The sequence below is a fragment of the Pantherophis guttatus genome, chromosome 4 (assembly GCF_059756535.1).
Source record: "Pantherophis guttatus breed Tessera chromosome 4, ASM5975653v1, whole genome shotgun sequence".
Classification (NCBI taxonomy): Eukaryota; Metazoa; Chordata; class Lepidosauria; order Squamata; family Colubridae; genus Pantherophis; species Pantherophis guttatus.
The window spans coordinates 155,243,708-155,259,047 of record NC_142066.1 but is presented as its reverse complement, the minus strand read 5'-3'; the positions used below and the strand labels follow the sequence as shown (position 1 = coordinate 155,259,047).

The window sequence follows — 15,340 nt, the reverse complement described above, 5'->3', positions numbered from 1 at the left end:
AATTTAGTAACCCGGTCGTTAAATGAATCTGTCTTGCGCGTTGACTTTGCTCATAGGAAGGTCACAAAAGGAGATCATGTTATTTCAACCGTCATAAATATGAACCAGTTACCTGAGATTCGATATTTTCTTTTTAAAAAACCTTTTTTTCAAAAAATCAATAAAGTATTTAAAAAAAAAAATATGAACCAGTTTCCAACAGTCTGAATTTTGATCATGTGTCCATGGAGATGCTGCAACGGTCATAGGTGTGAGAATCTCTCATAAGTCATTTTTTTTTCGGTGCCATTGTAACTTTGAACGGTCACTAAAGAGATGGCTGTAAATCGAGGACTACCTGTCCCACTGAAAAGGGCTAGAGAACTCTCTCTCTCTCTTCACATTTTAAAGTCCAATTTTGCAAGGATTTTGCTTAAAAAAAAAACAAACTTGTAACGCACTCAGAGTTACTCAGATATCGAGGTGGGTACTATGTAAATTTGATTAATCAATCAATCAATAAATAGGGGAAAAAACGATCTCTATTCCAGGATCTGGAATTCGTTTTGCAGGATCTAATCTGGGTCGGTCACCGGGACCAGAATTTTTGTCTTCTTCTGAGTCCATCCTCAGGGAACTTCTCTCTTGCAAGAATGTATGCTTTAGGTTATTCAATGTGTAATATTTATGTGGTTGTGTAGCTTTTTAGTTGTTAATTGGGATGTTGATGGCCAGCTATTAAGTCGTTGGCTGTTGTTTCCTTGTGCTGCCAAGTCATTGGCTCCCAGGTACCTGAGAAACTGTTTGTGAATCAAATCAACAAGGACATACATTGAGTTTCACAGCTATTAAGATTGTTGGCCGAGGAGGTACAAAAATAGTCAGGGAAATAATCGAAGCCTGGGAAATGGGCCACTTGTCCGTCAACAGGAGTGCTGATTTACCGCACCGAGGGCTTGGCAGCACAAAGAAACAACACCCAATAAATTAATAGCCAGCCCTCAACACCCCAATCAACAACTAAAATGCCGCACACAACTAGGCACCACATAAATACATGCGCCCTGTGATGGCGAACTTATGACACGCCATATCTGTGGGCATGCGAGCTTTGCCCTAGCACAGCTCCGGTGTGCGCCAGCTGATTTTTGGGCTTTTGAGGCCCACCGGAAGTCAGGAAATGGGCCGTTTCCAGCTTCCAGAGGGCCTCTGGGGAGGGGAAGGCTGTTTTCGCCCTCCCCAGGCTTCAAGAAAGCCCCTGGAGCCTGGGGAGGGTGAAAAACGGGCCTACCGGGCCCACTGTGCTATTGCGTGCCAAAAGCGTGTGGACTGTGTGGGGGGGATCGTGCGTGCATGCACGGGGGGCAGGGCACATTGAATTATGGGTGTGAGCACACGCGTGTGCGACCCCCTGAACTCCCCCCGCTTTTGGCACGCGACGGCAAAAAGGTTAGCCATCACTGGAAGAGCCCATAGCAGATATTCCGGTGAGAGATGGGCTCTAGCAGAATCTGAAAGCAATCTGAGCGACCCAGATTAGATCCTGCAACATTATTCCGGGAAAATATATATTTGCCTTCATTCAGAATTCATTTTATTTGGACATGCTCTGCATTGAGTTCTTTATTCAGCATGATTCAGCCGCCTCGCAAGAACATGTGAGCAAAACTCCCAAAGACCTCAGAATCGGAATGCAAAAAAAAAAAAAAAGAACTTGAAACTGGAAAGCATAGAAGAAATATTTAGATTTGTCACCATCTTGTGGGGACCGCAATGGTTAATTCTGGGGCGGGGTGACACATTCGGAACACACAATGATCCATGTGTGTTTGCGTTAGGGATCGAGGCATTTCCTGATTTGTCATTCAACACAGAAATAAGAAATGCGGAGAGCGAAATAACTGTTCAGAGTAAACTTGGAGGCCAGGAAAAAAAAAGGAGAAATTGTTGATTTGGAGTGGAATAAAAATCCAAGAATGCCTACAGCGATAGACACAGAGCTGGAGATGGCAGCTGCAAAGCATATGGGTGCATTACACAAAAACTGCACTGTTGAATAATATTTTATTGGTCTAACTAGTCTGCTCCAAGAGACGTGGTGGTTCAGTGGTTAAGATGCTGAGCTTGTTGATGGAAAGGTCGGCAGTTCAGCAGTTCGAATCTCTAGTGCCATGTAATGGGGTGACCTCCCGTTACTGTCCCAGCTTCTGCCAACCTAGCAGTTCGAAAGCACGTTAAAAAACGCAACTAAAAAAATAGGGACCACCTTTGGTGGGAAGGAAACAGTGTTGTGCGCCTTTGGTGTTGAGTCATGCCGGCCACATGACCACGGAGACATCTTCGGACAGCGCTGGCTCTTCGGCTTTGAAACGGAGATGAGCACCGCCCCCTAGAGTCAGGAACGACTAGCACAGATGTGCAAGGGGAACTTTTACCTTTACCTAATCTGCTCCAGGCAGTCCTTGACTTATGACTGTAATTGAGCTCACAATTTTGGGCATCAGTCATGATGGTTGTTAAGCAGGTGACCGTATATCTAAAGCTGATTTTACAACTTTTTTTGCGCTGGTCGTTAAACGAGCATAGTGGTCATAAAAATAATGAAGCCATTATAAAGCGAATGTGATGTTTCTTAAATGAACCCATTTTGCTGTGGGCTCCATATATCTATGTATATATGTATGGCCCTGATAGTCCTCGACCTACAACCACAATGGAACCCCAAACTTCCACGGCTAAGCAAGACAAGTTGTTCAGTGAGTTTTGCTCCATTTTACGACCTTGTTGCCACAGTTGCTAAATGAATCCCTACAGTTGTTAAGTTAATAAGATGGTTGCTATGTGAATCTGGCTTCCCCATTGATTTTCCTTCTCTAGACATAAAAGGGGATCACATTTCTCCAGAACACTACAACCGTCATAAATATGAGTCAGTTTCCAAAGGTCCACATTTTGATCACGTGACCATGAGGATGTTGCAACGGTCATAAGTGTGAAAAACGGTCATAAGTTCTTTCCCCCCCCCCAGTACTATACCTTCAAACGATTGCTAAGGACATGGTTGTATTTTGAGGACTACCTGCATGTGTATAAATGTGGAATCATTTATTTATTTATCAGACTTGTATGTTGGAAACAAGATGCTGGTTTCCAGCAAAAACGTCGTAAACCGCAATTATGTGGGCATAATTGTCGATGGGCGTAATGCAGGCCAGTTGTGAAGCACCCAAAATTCAGTCACATGACCGTGGGGGAATGCCCGGATGATGTCAGAACGTCAGATCTGAATTATACGTAGGGTTTTTTGGGGGGATCAGTACAACTTCGAACAGTCACTAACCAATAAGTTGTAAATTGAGGACTTCCCGTACTCAGGTAAGTAAGAAAGTGTGGAGTCCTTGTTGGTCTCTGAGTTTGTTTACTTTCCTGCAAACGTTTCATAACCCAACCAGGTAAGAATATCAGATTCGAGGCTGTTTGAAGCTAGAACCCTTACTTCCTTCTAGCACTGATGTTGTTCCCTAGCTGGGTCATGAAACGTCTCCAAGGAAACCACCCAGCTCAGAGAGCATCAAGAATATTTATATTTATATTTTTTATATTTTATTCAATTTGTATACCGCCCTTCTCCTAGTGGACTCAGGGCGGTGTACAGCCAGAACTAAAACACACACCAATACAAAATTTAAAATTATTAAAAGAATTACATAACTTTGGCCCAAATTTAAAACAATTCGAATTAAAACCCATTGACAATTTAAAAGCTAAAAAACTAAAAAAAGACTAAAAAAAAAAGGGGGGGCGGGGGGTTTCACGCCACAATTCAAACATTGAATGCAAATGTTCTCCACCTTCCTTTTCCTGTCTAAGGATAATTTAATCATTGGCTCCTGGTGTGAGGAAAACTTAGCTCTTTTGACAAAACAACGGCCTAGTTGTTAATGATAAGGCTGCTCTTTGGACAGTCTTTAAGATGTATGATATTCATAGCTTTTTCCTGAACTTCTGCAGGACGCCGGCGGTAATTTCAGCCTTGACACCAAATTGTATCCTATTTCCACACCACCGACAATAATCTGTTCTGGGATGATTATGCCAGTCAAAATTGGTCGCCGGTGATGGATATCATGGCATAAAGAGTTTGTGGTCAGGGAACAAAGTCTGTGGTTTAAATGATCGCCTGATCGTTTCAAGCATCCTTAACCATGATCTGTATCTTGGCATACCGTCCGAATTAAACCTTGGGAGCAAAAATACATACATACATACATACATACATACATACATATGTAGGTCTTTGGTTATTCGGGTTTTCTCCCGCGTAAAATTGGAAGTGTCTTGGCGACGTTTCGACGAAGTCTCATTCGTCATCTTCAGGCTGGTGTTTTCGGCTTCGTGCTTCTAGGAGCAATGTGAGATCGCAGCTGTTTCTTCCTTTTAAAAATTCCTTTAATAAAAGGAAGAAACAGCTGCGATCTCACATTGCTCCTAGAAGCATGAAGCCGAAAACACCAGCCTGAAGATGACGAATGAGACTTCGTCGAAACGTCGCCAAGACACTTCCAATTTTACATGGGAGAAAACCCGAATAACCAAAGACCTACATACAAATACCTGCGAAAACCCCAGAAAACATATATATATATACCTACATATACATATACATATACATATACATATACATATACATATACATTTATTTATTTATTTATTTATTTATTTATTTATTTATTTATTTATCTTTTTCCAATTTCGGTCTGGCAGGATAAAGAAGGTAGGAATCAGATTAGATACGCTAATTCCACTTTCTAGTAAAGCTATACCGGCAGTCCTTGACTTACGACCACAATGGAGCCCAAAATTTCCACTGCTAAGCCAGACAGTCGTTAAATGAATTTTGCCACATGTTATTATTGTTCTTTCCACCGTTGCTAATTTTGCTTGTCAGATGGTCTCAAAAGAGGATCACATGACCCTGGAATAGCGCAATTGTTATAAATATTATGCTTGGCAACTAGCATGTACTTATGACAGTTGCACTGTCCTGGGGTCATATGATCCCCTTTCGCGACCATGTGACAAGGAAAGTCAATGGGAAAGCTTAACAACTGTGTGAGTAACTTAAACAACTGTAGTGATTCACTTAACAACCGTGGCAAGAAAGGTTGTAAAATGAGGCAAAACTCACTGAACGACTGTCTCACTTAGCAACAGAAACTGTGAGCTCAATTGTGGTCGTAATTAGAGGACTATCTGTATTTATTTGTAAAATTTATTAAGTATCCATTTTAACATGTGTTAAGTCCGAGCAATTTATATAGATAGTCCTTGACTTATAACCATTCGCTCTGCGACCGTTTGAAGTTACAAGAAGACTGGAAAGGCATTTTATGATTAGTCCTCACACTTAGAACCATCTATTTATGACAGTTGCAGCGTCCCAGGATCACATGATCACCATTTGCAACCTTCTCAGATGGCTTCTGATAAGCCAAGTCAAAGGGGAAAGTCAGATTCTCTTAATGACCTCATGATTCACTTAGCAAGTACAGTGACCCACTTAACAACTGTGGCACAAAAGGTCTTCAAAATCAGGCCCCACTCTGATTTTAGTAGCATAGTAGCTTCTGTGCTACTATAAGGCACCAGATTCACCAAACTAGAGAATTAAGACGATTTCACCTAAATTGCGAGAATCATTAGATGGGCAGCAAAGAGTTCAGAGGCGTTTCCTTGCTCTTCCCTGCCATCTTGTGGTCAACTTGTAGATTACACCCCAGAGACTGTAACTTTATGCACAGCACAAAATTTCACTGATCAATTGGTGGGGGGTGGGGGAAAGCTTAACTTACCTTGAAATTTTGTAAAGTAGGTGAAAACGAATGGGCAGGACAACACTTTTGTTTCTCCAAAATTTATGGCAGGCCAGCAACTAATGTTATCCCAGAGGCTTCCACAACCTGTGGGAAAAGAATAACACATATTTATTTATTTTATATTCTGCTATTAGTTTTTTTTATAAACAATGCAAGATGGTGAACATATCTAATACTCCTTCCCCCTATACCAACCCCGTTAGATCGGTTGAGGTCAGAGGGAGTGATTGGCCCAAAGTCACCCAGCTGGCTTTCGTGCCTACGGCGGGACTAGAACTCACAGTCTCCTGGTGATTGGCCCAAAGACACCCAGCCGACATTCATGCCTAAGGCGGGACTAGAACTCACAGTCTCCTGGTGATTGGCCCAAAGACACCCAGCCAACATTCGTGCCTAAGGCGGGACTAGAACTCACAGTCTCCGGGTGATTGGCCCAAAGTCACCCAGCCAACATTCGTGCCTAAGGCGGGACTAGAACTCACAGTCTCTTGGTGATTGGCCCAAAGTGACCCAGCCAACATTCGTGCCTAAGGCGGGACTAGAACTCACTGTCTCCTGGTGATTGGCCCAAAGTTCTCCAATTCGTTTTCATGCCTAGGATGGGACTAGAACTTGGCCTCAGTGAAAACTACAAAGTTGTGGAATACAGAAGAAAGAAAGAAAGAAAGAAAGAAAGAAAGAAAGAAAGAAAGAAAGAAAGAAAGAAAGAAAGAAAGAAAGAAAGAAAGAGGGAGGGAGCAGGGAGGAAGGGAGTTCTGGCTTCTAGCACTGATGAAGTTACCTCGTTGGGTCATGAAACGTCCGCAAGAAAACCACTGTAACTTCTTTTGCTCATGTGATCATTTGAAGTTACAATGGTTTTCTTGCAGACGTTTCATGACCCAACGAGGTAACTTCATCATCATGCTTTGAGGTTTTCACTGAGTTCATGTTCTAGTCCCGCTTTAGGCACGAAAGCTGGCTGGGTGACTTTGGGCCAATCACTAAGGTCAGAGGGTGGGGGGAAGGAAAGGCGGAAAACAGGAAGAAGTGGGAGAAGAAGAAAAGAAGGGAGGGAGAGAGAAAGAAGGAGAGAGAGAGAGAGAGAGGAAGGAAGGAAGGAAGGAGCCTTCCTTCCTTCCTTCGTTCTTCCTTCCTTCTCCCTCCCTCCCTTTCTGTTCCCCTTCCTCTACACCGTGTTCCTTCCTTCCTTCCTTCCTTCCTTCCTTCCTTCCTTCCTTCCTTCCTTCCTTCCTCCCCCTCCCTTTCTCCCTCCCTCCCTTCCTCTGTTCCCCTTCCACTACTCCTCCTTCCTTCCTTCCTTCCTTTCTTCCTTTTCTTCCTTCCTTCCTTCCTCCCTCCCTTCTTCTTCTCCCATTTCTCTTTTCACTTGGCAAAAGGCTGAGGTTGGAAGAGTTGCGCGTTGAAAAACAGGAATGATCAATCACTCCTCTGACAAGCATCCATCGATCCAACCAACCATGTTCTTACAAGGACTTTGCAAACAGCTCCATTTTTACAGGTAGTCCTCCACTTACAACAATTCATTCAGCAACTGTTCCAAGTTACAACATCACAGGAAAAAAGTGACTTAGGACTGTAGGAAGTTAGCATCCACCCCTTTCCTACAGGAATGAAATATTTTGGGAAATATTAAAAAGGCAGAATATTATGTTTCCCTGGGTGAGAAATGGAGAAGCATGTTTTAAAGATGAAGCAGCTCCCATCTTCCTGCCCACACCCTTTTGTTAATGGGCCAGAGGCAGAAACTCAATCTTTGTCAATGGACCATCATCTGCAACACAATAGGACCCATCTAGCAACAGAAACTCACCACACGGCACCTGGGAAGATTACATCAGCCAGCAAGGCTAGCTAAGACCCCCACCCCCTGGGAGTCTGACAACCAATCAGGATACTCTTTCTGGGCCCCAGGAAGTTCAAAGCCAGAGAGGGCATAAAACCTGGGGACTCGCTCTATCTCGGCTCCTTTTCTGTTCAGGAACTCAAACCATGTGATCCTGTCCACCATTAAACCATCTTTCCAAGCAGTCTCCATGTTTCCAGTGTCTTTTTCCCCACTTGGAGCTGAACCCAGAAGGATATTTCTTCCTACAGGACCATTTTTCACACTTACAACCTTTGCAGCATATCTCCATGGTCGCACGATCAATATTCAGACACTCGGCAACTGATTCATGTTTAGTGTCCTGGTATCCTGTGATCGATCCCCTTTTGCGACCTTCTGACAAGCAAAGTCAATGGGGAAAACCAGACTCACTCAACAACCGTCTGACTGACCTTACAACTGCAGGAACTCAATTAACAACGGTGGCAAGAAAGGTCGTAAAATGGGGCATAATTTACTGAACAACCGGCTCTTTTAGCAACAGAGACTTTGGGCTGAATTGTGGTCATAAATCAAGGACTACCTGTGTATAAATGCAACCTCTTGTAACATATTTTGCATGCTTGCGTTTCTGGTCCTAAGTTTTGCCCACCCTTCCAATGGAAGGGAGGGAAAAAAATTTGCAGTGTGCCGTAAAGGGCATTTGTGTCACATTTTGTGACACACAACATGCTTCCCCGGGTCAAATGAGGATCAAGCAGCTTCACTGGCTAAATTTGGATTAATTTGTTTATTTGTGCGGGTGTGTGTGTGTGCTTGTGTTTTAGCCTATTTTGTCAGTTTGTGATCCAGTCGGTTGAGCTAATCTTGAAAAATGAGCTGCTTCTTTCACCAAGTGTGTTGTGTAAACACATCTGGAGGCTTTTTCATTTTTGTTCAGTGATAAAAAGTAGCCCAGAATAACTGACTGGGTGGTGCGTCTAAAAATGAGAAATATCTCCAAATATTGTGACTACTCCGTCACTGGAGCTTTTTAAGAAGAGGCCGGACGGCCATTTGTCTCTAATCATGGTATATGGATAGTCTCCTGCCTGAGCAATGGGGTTGGACTAGAAGACCTCCAAGGTCCCTTCCTTACTCTGTTATTCTCTTATTTTGTTCTGCAGGAAGTTAGCACCCACCCCTTTCCTGGAAGAATGAAATATTTTAGGAAATATTAAAAAGGCAGAATATTATGTTTCCCTGGTTGAGAAATGGAGAAACATGTTTTAAAGACAAAGCAACTCCCACCTTCCTGCCTCCCCCCCGCTCCCCTTTTTTTGTTAATGGGACAGAGGCAGAAACTCAATCTTTGACAATAGGACCCATCTGCAACACAATAGCAACAGAAACTAACACAATGGGACCCATCTAGGACAGAAACTCACCACACGGCACCTGGGAAGATTACATCAGCCAGCAAGGCTAGCTAAGACCCCCACCCCCGGGGAGTCTGACAACCAATCAGGATACTTTTTCGGGACCCCAGGAAGTTCAAAGCCAGAGAGGGCATAAAACCTGGGGACTCGCTCTATCTCGGCTCCTTTTCTGTTCAGGAACTCAAACCATGTGATCCTGACCACCATTAAACCATCTTTCCAAGCAGTCTCCATGTTTCCAGTGTCTTTTCCCCCACTTGGAGCTGAACCCAGAAGGAGATTTCTTCCTACAGTTCTGTTATTATCTAAGGATGTTTTCTGAGTGCTGGAAATAAGTTAATTATCAGTTCTGGGACAGAGACAGAAATGCCACCATCTATATTAAATGCCCACCATGAAATTCCTGCCAGCACTATCAGATCCCCATCATGATGAGATCCCCATCACCAGTATGAAATTCCCCATCACAAGATCCCTATAATCACTATGAGATCTCTCACCAGTACAAGATCCCCACCGTAAGATCCCCATAATCAGTAGGCGATCTCTACCATCAGTAGGAGATCCTCATTACGGGATCCATATTGGATCCTACTACGATACCCCCCACAATCAGTAGATCCCCACAATAAGAGATTCCTCCTCTTGAGGTTTCCACCATGAGATCGATCCCCATCACAAAATCAACGGTATGAAATCCTCAAAATGAGATCCCCACCACAAGATCCCCATAGTCCCTGAGATTCCCCCACCAGGGATTCCTCACCATGAGATCACAAAATCCCCATCCCCAGTATGAGATCCCCATGGTGAAATCCCACAAGATCCACATAATTATTACAAGATCCCCTACCAGCATGAGATTCCCCACCGTGAGATTTCCATAATCAGTGTAAGATCCCCACCCTGGGATCAGTATGACATCCACACCATCAGTATGAGATCTTGACCACCAGTATGAGATGAGATCCCCACCATGAGATTCCCATCACCAGTATGAAATCCTCTCCACAGGATCCCCACCAGACCTCCATGACTGAATCTCCACAGCTTCCAGATTGGGAGATTCTCACCTGGTTTTCTGGTCTTTCATTGGTTTATTGAATCAATCAAACAAACAAGGAACCTTCCAATCAGCACCTTTTCATAGCAGATTCTCACCCCTCACCCCCCCCAAACTCAGCCTCTATTTGCAGAGTTGGCCCACTCTTCTAGATCCTTCCACAAAAGGTTCCTTCTCAGTTCCATCCAACCTTTTGGAGGGCTTATAAACACGGCCATCTTAAGACTTGTGGACTTCAACTCCCAGAATTCCTCAGCCAGCATGGGGAACTCTGGGAGTTGAAGTCCACAAGTCTTAAACTTGCCTCATTTGGAGACCCCAGTCTTAGGTTTAAAAAAAATCTGAAGCGAGAGGAACTCCTGAATTCTCTTTGCTCTTCTGAGGCACAGATTTATAAAGTTACAGGGAGTCCTCAATTTACGACCACAATTGAGTCCAAAATTTCCATTGCTAAGCAAGACAATCTGGCTTCCCAATTGACTTTGCTTGTCAGAGAAGAGCCGTTTGCAGTAAATTTCAACCACATTAACTGATGTGATCTGCGGTACAGGTATTCCTCACCTTACAACCGTTCGATTAGTAACCGTTCAAAATTACAACAGCACAGAAAAAAGTAGCTTACAACCCAGTTCACGCAGTTACATCCCTCGCAGTCCCCTGATCAAAATTCAGACAAATTTTGGCAACCAGCACGTACTTATGACGGTTTCAGCCTCCTGGGCTCATGTGATCTCCATTTGTGACCTTCCTAATCAGCTCCTGACAAGCAAAGTCGGATCTGCTTAATGACCGCATGTTTCACTTAACAACTGCAGTGATTCATTTAACGACCACGGCAAAAACGGCCGTAAAATCAGGTGCGTCTCGCTTAGCCACTGCTTTGCTTGGTGAGGGAAATTCTGGACCCCGTTGTGGTCGTAAGTTGAGGACTCCCCTTTGTGTGAATGAATAACGTTCTTGCCTGAGTTTTCTCTGCTTAGATATTGATCGGTTTCACGCGCCGTATCTCTGTTTGCTTACTGACTCAGCCGGCGAAACACAAAATCCCACGATAAGTTACTCAGCCAAGCCAAATATTGAATTTTTACTGAAGAAGCTCGAGAGAGAAGGCAATTTGCAGTCCCCAATGTGAGTTTTTCTTTCTGGACTGTCAACTATTTTTATTACCGGGCTAAAAAAATAATAAACAAAATATTCGTTTAGTAGCAGGATGATAGAACACACTGTTGGAAGGAAAATCCATCTGGTTTAGCTCCAAGGTGGGAGAAAGAGAGACACTGAAAATAAAATGGAGGCTGGAGGCCGATTGGAAAGAAAGATTCTGTTTATTGATGACGCAAAACCACCAGAGTTTGTGGTTCTGGGGCAGCTGACCAACCGGCTGAATGAGTGGATGGATCTTTATAGGTTTCTGTGAAATTCGGATTGCTCTGGAGATGGTACAGTGAAAGGGCTCGTGTTCTAAAAGAGTGTTGGGTAATTCCTATAGTGGCTTAATGGCTTTCGTCCTGTGTTGATCTTGGGTGAGGGGCTGCTTGTTCTAATCCTACCATTCTGCTTTTGTTAGCTGTCGAACTTCGCTGCAAGGAGTTTCGAAATATCCTGCCTTGAATGGGCTTCTGCTGGCAGTATTTGCTATGTTTATAAACGGAGCCTTCTAGGTAGTTGTCTTCCTCTTTCGATAAACTCTTTATTTCCTTAAGTGCTGGCATCTGCCGTGGACTATTAATAAAGACTTGGGAGTTGCTTTCTGCCTCTAAAAACATGTTTATCCATTTCTCCTTTAAGGAAATACAATATTCTGCCTTTAAAAATATATATATATTTCCCAAAATATTTCATTTTTCTTGGGGGCGGGAAGGGGGGCTTCCCACACCACCAATCTTCCCGGTAGTAAATATTGGATTTTTTTGCACGGCAGGCAAGAGGAGAGGCAACGAACTTGGACAGTATCTCAATTATTTAGGCGATCGATACGATGCTGAATCTGTAAAATGCCTTTGGAACAAGCTTAAGAAGTAAGACTCCTTTAGGATAGACACAATGCTACAGAGGATACAGGCAGTCCTCAGCTTACGACCACAATTGAGCCCGAAATTTCCTTTGCTAAGCGAGACAGTCGCTAAGTGAATTTCTCCCCATTTGATGACTTTTCTCGCTGCGGTTGTTAGGTGAATCATAGCAGCTGTTAAATTAGTCACAGGGTTGTTAAGCGAATCCGGCTTCCCTATTGATTTTGCTTGTCAGAAGGTGTCAGAAGAGGAATCACGTAATCCAGGGACATTGCAACGGTCATAAATATGAGTCAGTTGCCGAGGGTCTGAATTTTCAACATCTGATGCTGCAATGATCGTAAGTGTGAAAAATGGCCATTTTTTTTCCTGTGCTGTTGTAACTTCGAACCGTCACTAAACGAACTGTCATAAATTGAGGACTATCTGTATTCAGGACTTGGAGGTTTTGTTGCTTCTTTCTGTGATATTTTAAATGCTGTTTTATTGATTGGAAATGGAGGAGTTGAGGAAGGTTCAGAGGGAGAAATAAAGGAGATAGGAATGAGCTGGAGGATCGGATTGGCCAGTGGAACTATTGGCCACTGGAATTCTATCTAGAAGATCATCTATCTGCCCCTAGTCTGGAGGTGTGGGGTATGGGTGGCAAAAGCCCCTTGTCCTTTTTTCCACTTTTCAGGAATTTTTTTCTCTGCATGTCCTTAACTGGGTCTGGTCTGTTTTGCTCTTTTGCCAATTTCTCCCACACAAAAACTGATTTTATTCTGCTCCACTTTGGATGGATGGGTTGAGATCTATGTATAATTTATTTGCAACATGCACTGGAGTGGAAGGAGGGAAGAAGGAGGGAAGAAGGAAGGGAGGGAGGGAGGAAGAAAGAAGGAAGGAAGGTGACAGAGAGAAAGGAAGGGAGGGAGCAAGGAAAGGAGGGGAAAGGAAAGGACAGAAGGAAAGGAAAGGAAAGGAAAGGGGAAGGGGAAGGGGAAAAAGAAAAGGAAGGAGGAAGGGAGGGAGGAAGGGAAAGGAAAGAAAGAAGGGGAAAAGGAAAGGAAAGGAGGAGAAGGGAGGAAGGGAGGGAGCAAGGAAAGAAGGGGAAAGAAAGGATAGGAAAAGAAAGGAAAGGGGAAAAAGAAAAGGAAGGAGGGAGGGAAAGGAAAGGAAAGGGAGAAGGGGAAAAGGAAAGGAGGAGAAAGAAAGGAAAGGAGGAAAGGAGGGAGCAAGGAAAGGAGGGGAAAGGAAAGGATAGAAGGAAAGGAAAGGAAGAAGAGAGTGAGAAAGGAGTGTGGCAGGGAAAAAGGAGGGAGGGAGGAAAGGAAAGGAAGAGAGGGAGAATGGGAGCGAGAAAGGAGGGAGAGGGAGAGCAGATGAAAGGAAATAGGTAGGAAGGAGGGAGCGAGGAAGAGAGGGAGGGAGGATGAAAGGAAACAGGAAGGGAGGAAGGAAAGAGTAAGAAAGGAAAGGGGAAAGGGGGAAGGAAGAGAAAGAAAAGAAAAAGAAAGTATGGAAGAAAGAAAAGAGGAGAGGAGGACAGAAAGAGGGAATGAAACAAGGGAGGAAGAAAGAAACAGAAAGGAAGGAATGGGAAGGGGAGGAAAGAGGAAGAAAGGAAGGAAAGAGAGGAAAGAAATGAAAAGGAAGGAAGGAAGGAAGGAAGGAAAAGAAGGAAGTTTTCAGGCAAGATTCGATACAGAGGAAAAATCCTTAACCCTAATCTAACCGTGATTGCTAATTGGAGACCACCTGTAAAGGCCAGGGAGTGGGAGGAGGGGAAGAATTTTCCTTTCAGACTTATAAGTTTTTTTTTTTTCCCCACTGTCTCCTTGCAAGAAAAGCAGCGTTAATACTCCCGGTATCGATTTCTTGTCCGGGCCACCTCGAAGGCTGACAGATCTCCCATATTGCCTTTCACACGTTATTTTCCCATACGGTACCAGACATTAAGCAAACATTCTCCATTTGTCTGAAAAAATTGTTGCACATTATAATGTTTTGACATTTTTATTGCAAGGCGGAAAAATCCCCATATATTTTTGCTGCTGTTTTAATGGAAAAAAAACAGACATTCTGTTATGTTTCTCTGTTAACAGCATGACAACTAAATTAATACAAGGAGTCCTCAACTTATAACAGTTTATTTAGTAACCACTCAAAGACACAACAGCAGTGAAAAAGTGATTTATGACCGCTTTCCACACTTATAAATGTGGCGGCAACTCCCGTAGTCCCGTCATCAACATTCAGGGACTTGGCAAACCATATTTATGATGGTTGCAATCTATTTATGATGACTGCAAGGTACAAAATGCAGAGGAAGATCACAAGGTCCATTGTGAGGGATCTAGAAGGTTGCAACTTCATGGCGGTATCTCCATGAAGATCAGAATAAGAGTTGGGGTTTTTTTTTTTTGAAATCTTGCAGATCTACCTATAGGTAGTCCTCCACTAACGACCTCAATTGAGCCCAAAATTTCCGTTGTTCAGCGAGACTGTTGTTAAGTGAGTTTTGCCCCATTTTATGACCTTTTTCGCCTCAGTCGTTAAATGGATCACTGCAGTTGCTAAGTTAGTAGCACCGTTATTAAGCAATCCGGCTTTCCCATTGATTTTTTGTGTCTTGGAAGGTCGCAAAAGGGGATCATGTGATCCCGGGACACTGTGACCGTCATAAATATGAGTCCGTTGCCAAGCGTCCGAATTTTGATCACGTGACCGTGGGGATGCTGGAGCGGTCGTAAGTGTGAAAACGGTCATTAGTCACTTTTTTTCAGGGCTGTTGCAGATTTGAACAGTCATTAAATGAACCATTATTGTAATTCAAGAACTAGAGGTATGGCCTGACTTTAAAAATGTTTGATAAACTTCAACTCCCAGCATTCCCAGGAAGTGATGGTGAGGAATTGTGGGAAATGTAGTACAAGACCTGTAGAATTTATTCACTGTTAATGGGGAAGGCCTAGAAGACTACGGGACCAATGGCTTAATTTGGACTGAGAGAGAGAGAGAGACTGGCTGAAAGTCTCCCTGCAGGCTTCCGTGCCTCAGGCAGGACTAGAACTCACTGTCTCCTGGTGATTGGCCCAGTCACTCAGCTGGCTTTCCCGCCTAAGACCGGACTAGAACTCACTGTCTCCTGGTGATTGGCCCAAAGTCACCCAGACAGCTTT

The 15,340-nt window shown here is 43.6% G+C and overlaps 1 protein-coding gene across 1 annotated transcript in view; it reads right to left on the bottom strand.

Annotated features, from left to right (window-relative positions):
• VIPR1 (vasoactive intestinal peptide receptor 1) overlaps positions 1 to 15,340 on the bottom strand; it is an 82,034-nt gene that overhangs the window by 18,982 nt on the left and 47,712 nt on the right. The window contains exon 3 of the mRNA XM_087893129.1: positions 5,832 to 5,939. Within this exon, the coding sequence (XP_087749255.1) occupies positions 5,832 to 5,939 (108 nt within the window). The remainder of the gene's footprint in view (positions 1 to 5,831; positions 5,940 to 15,340) is intronic.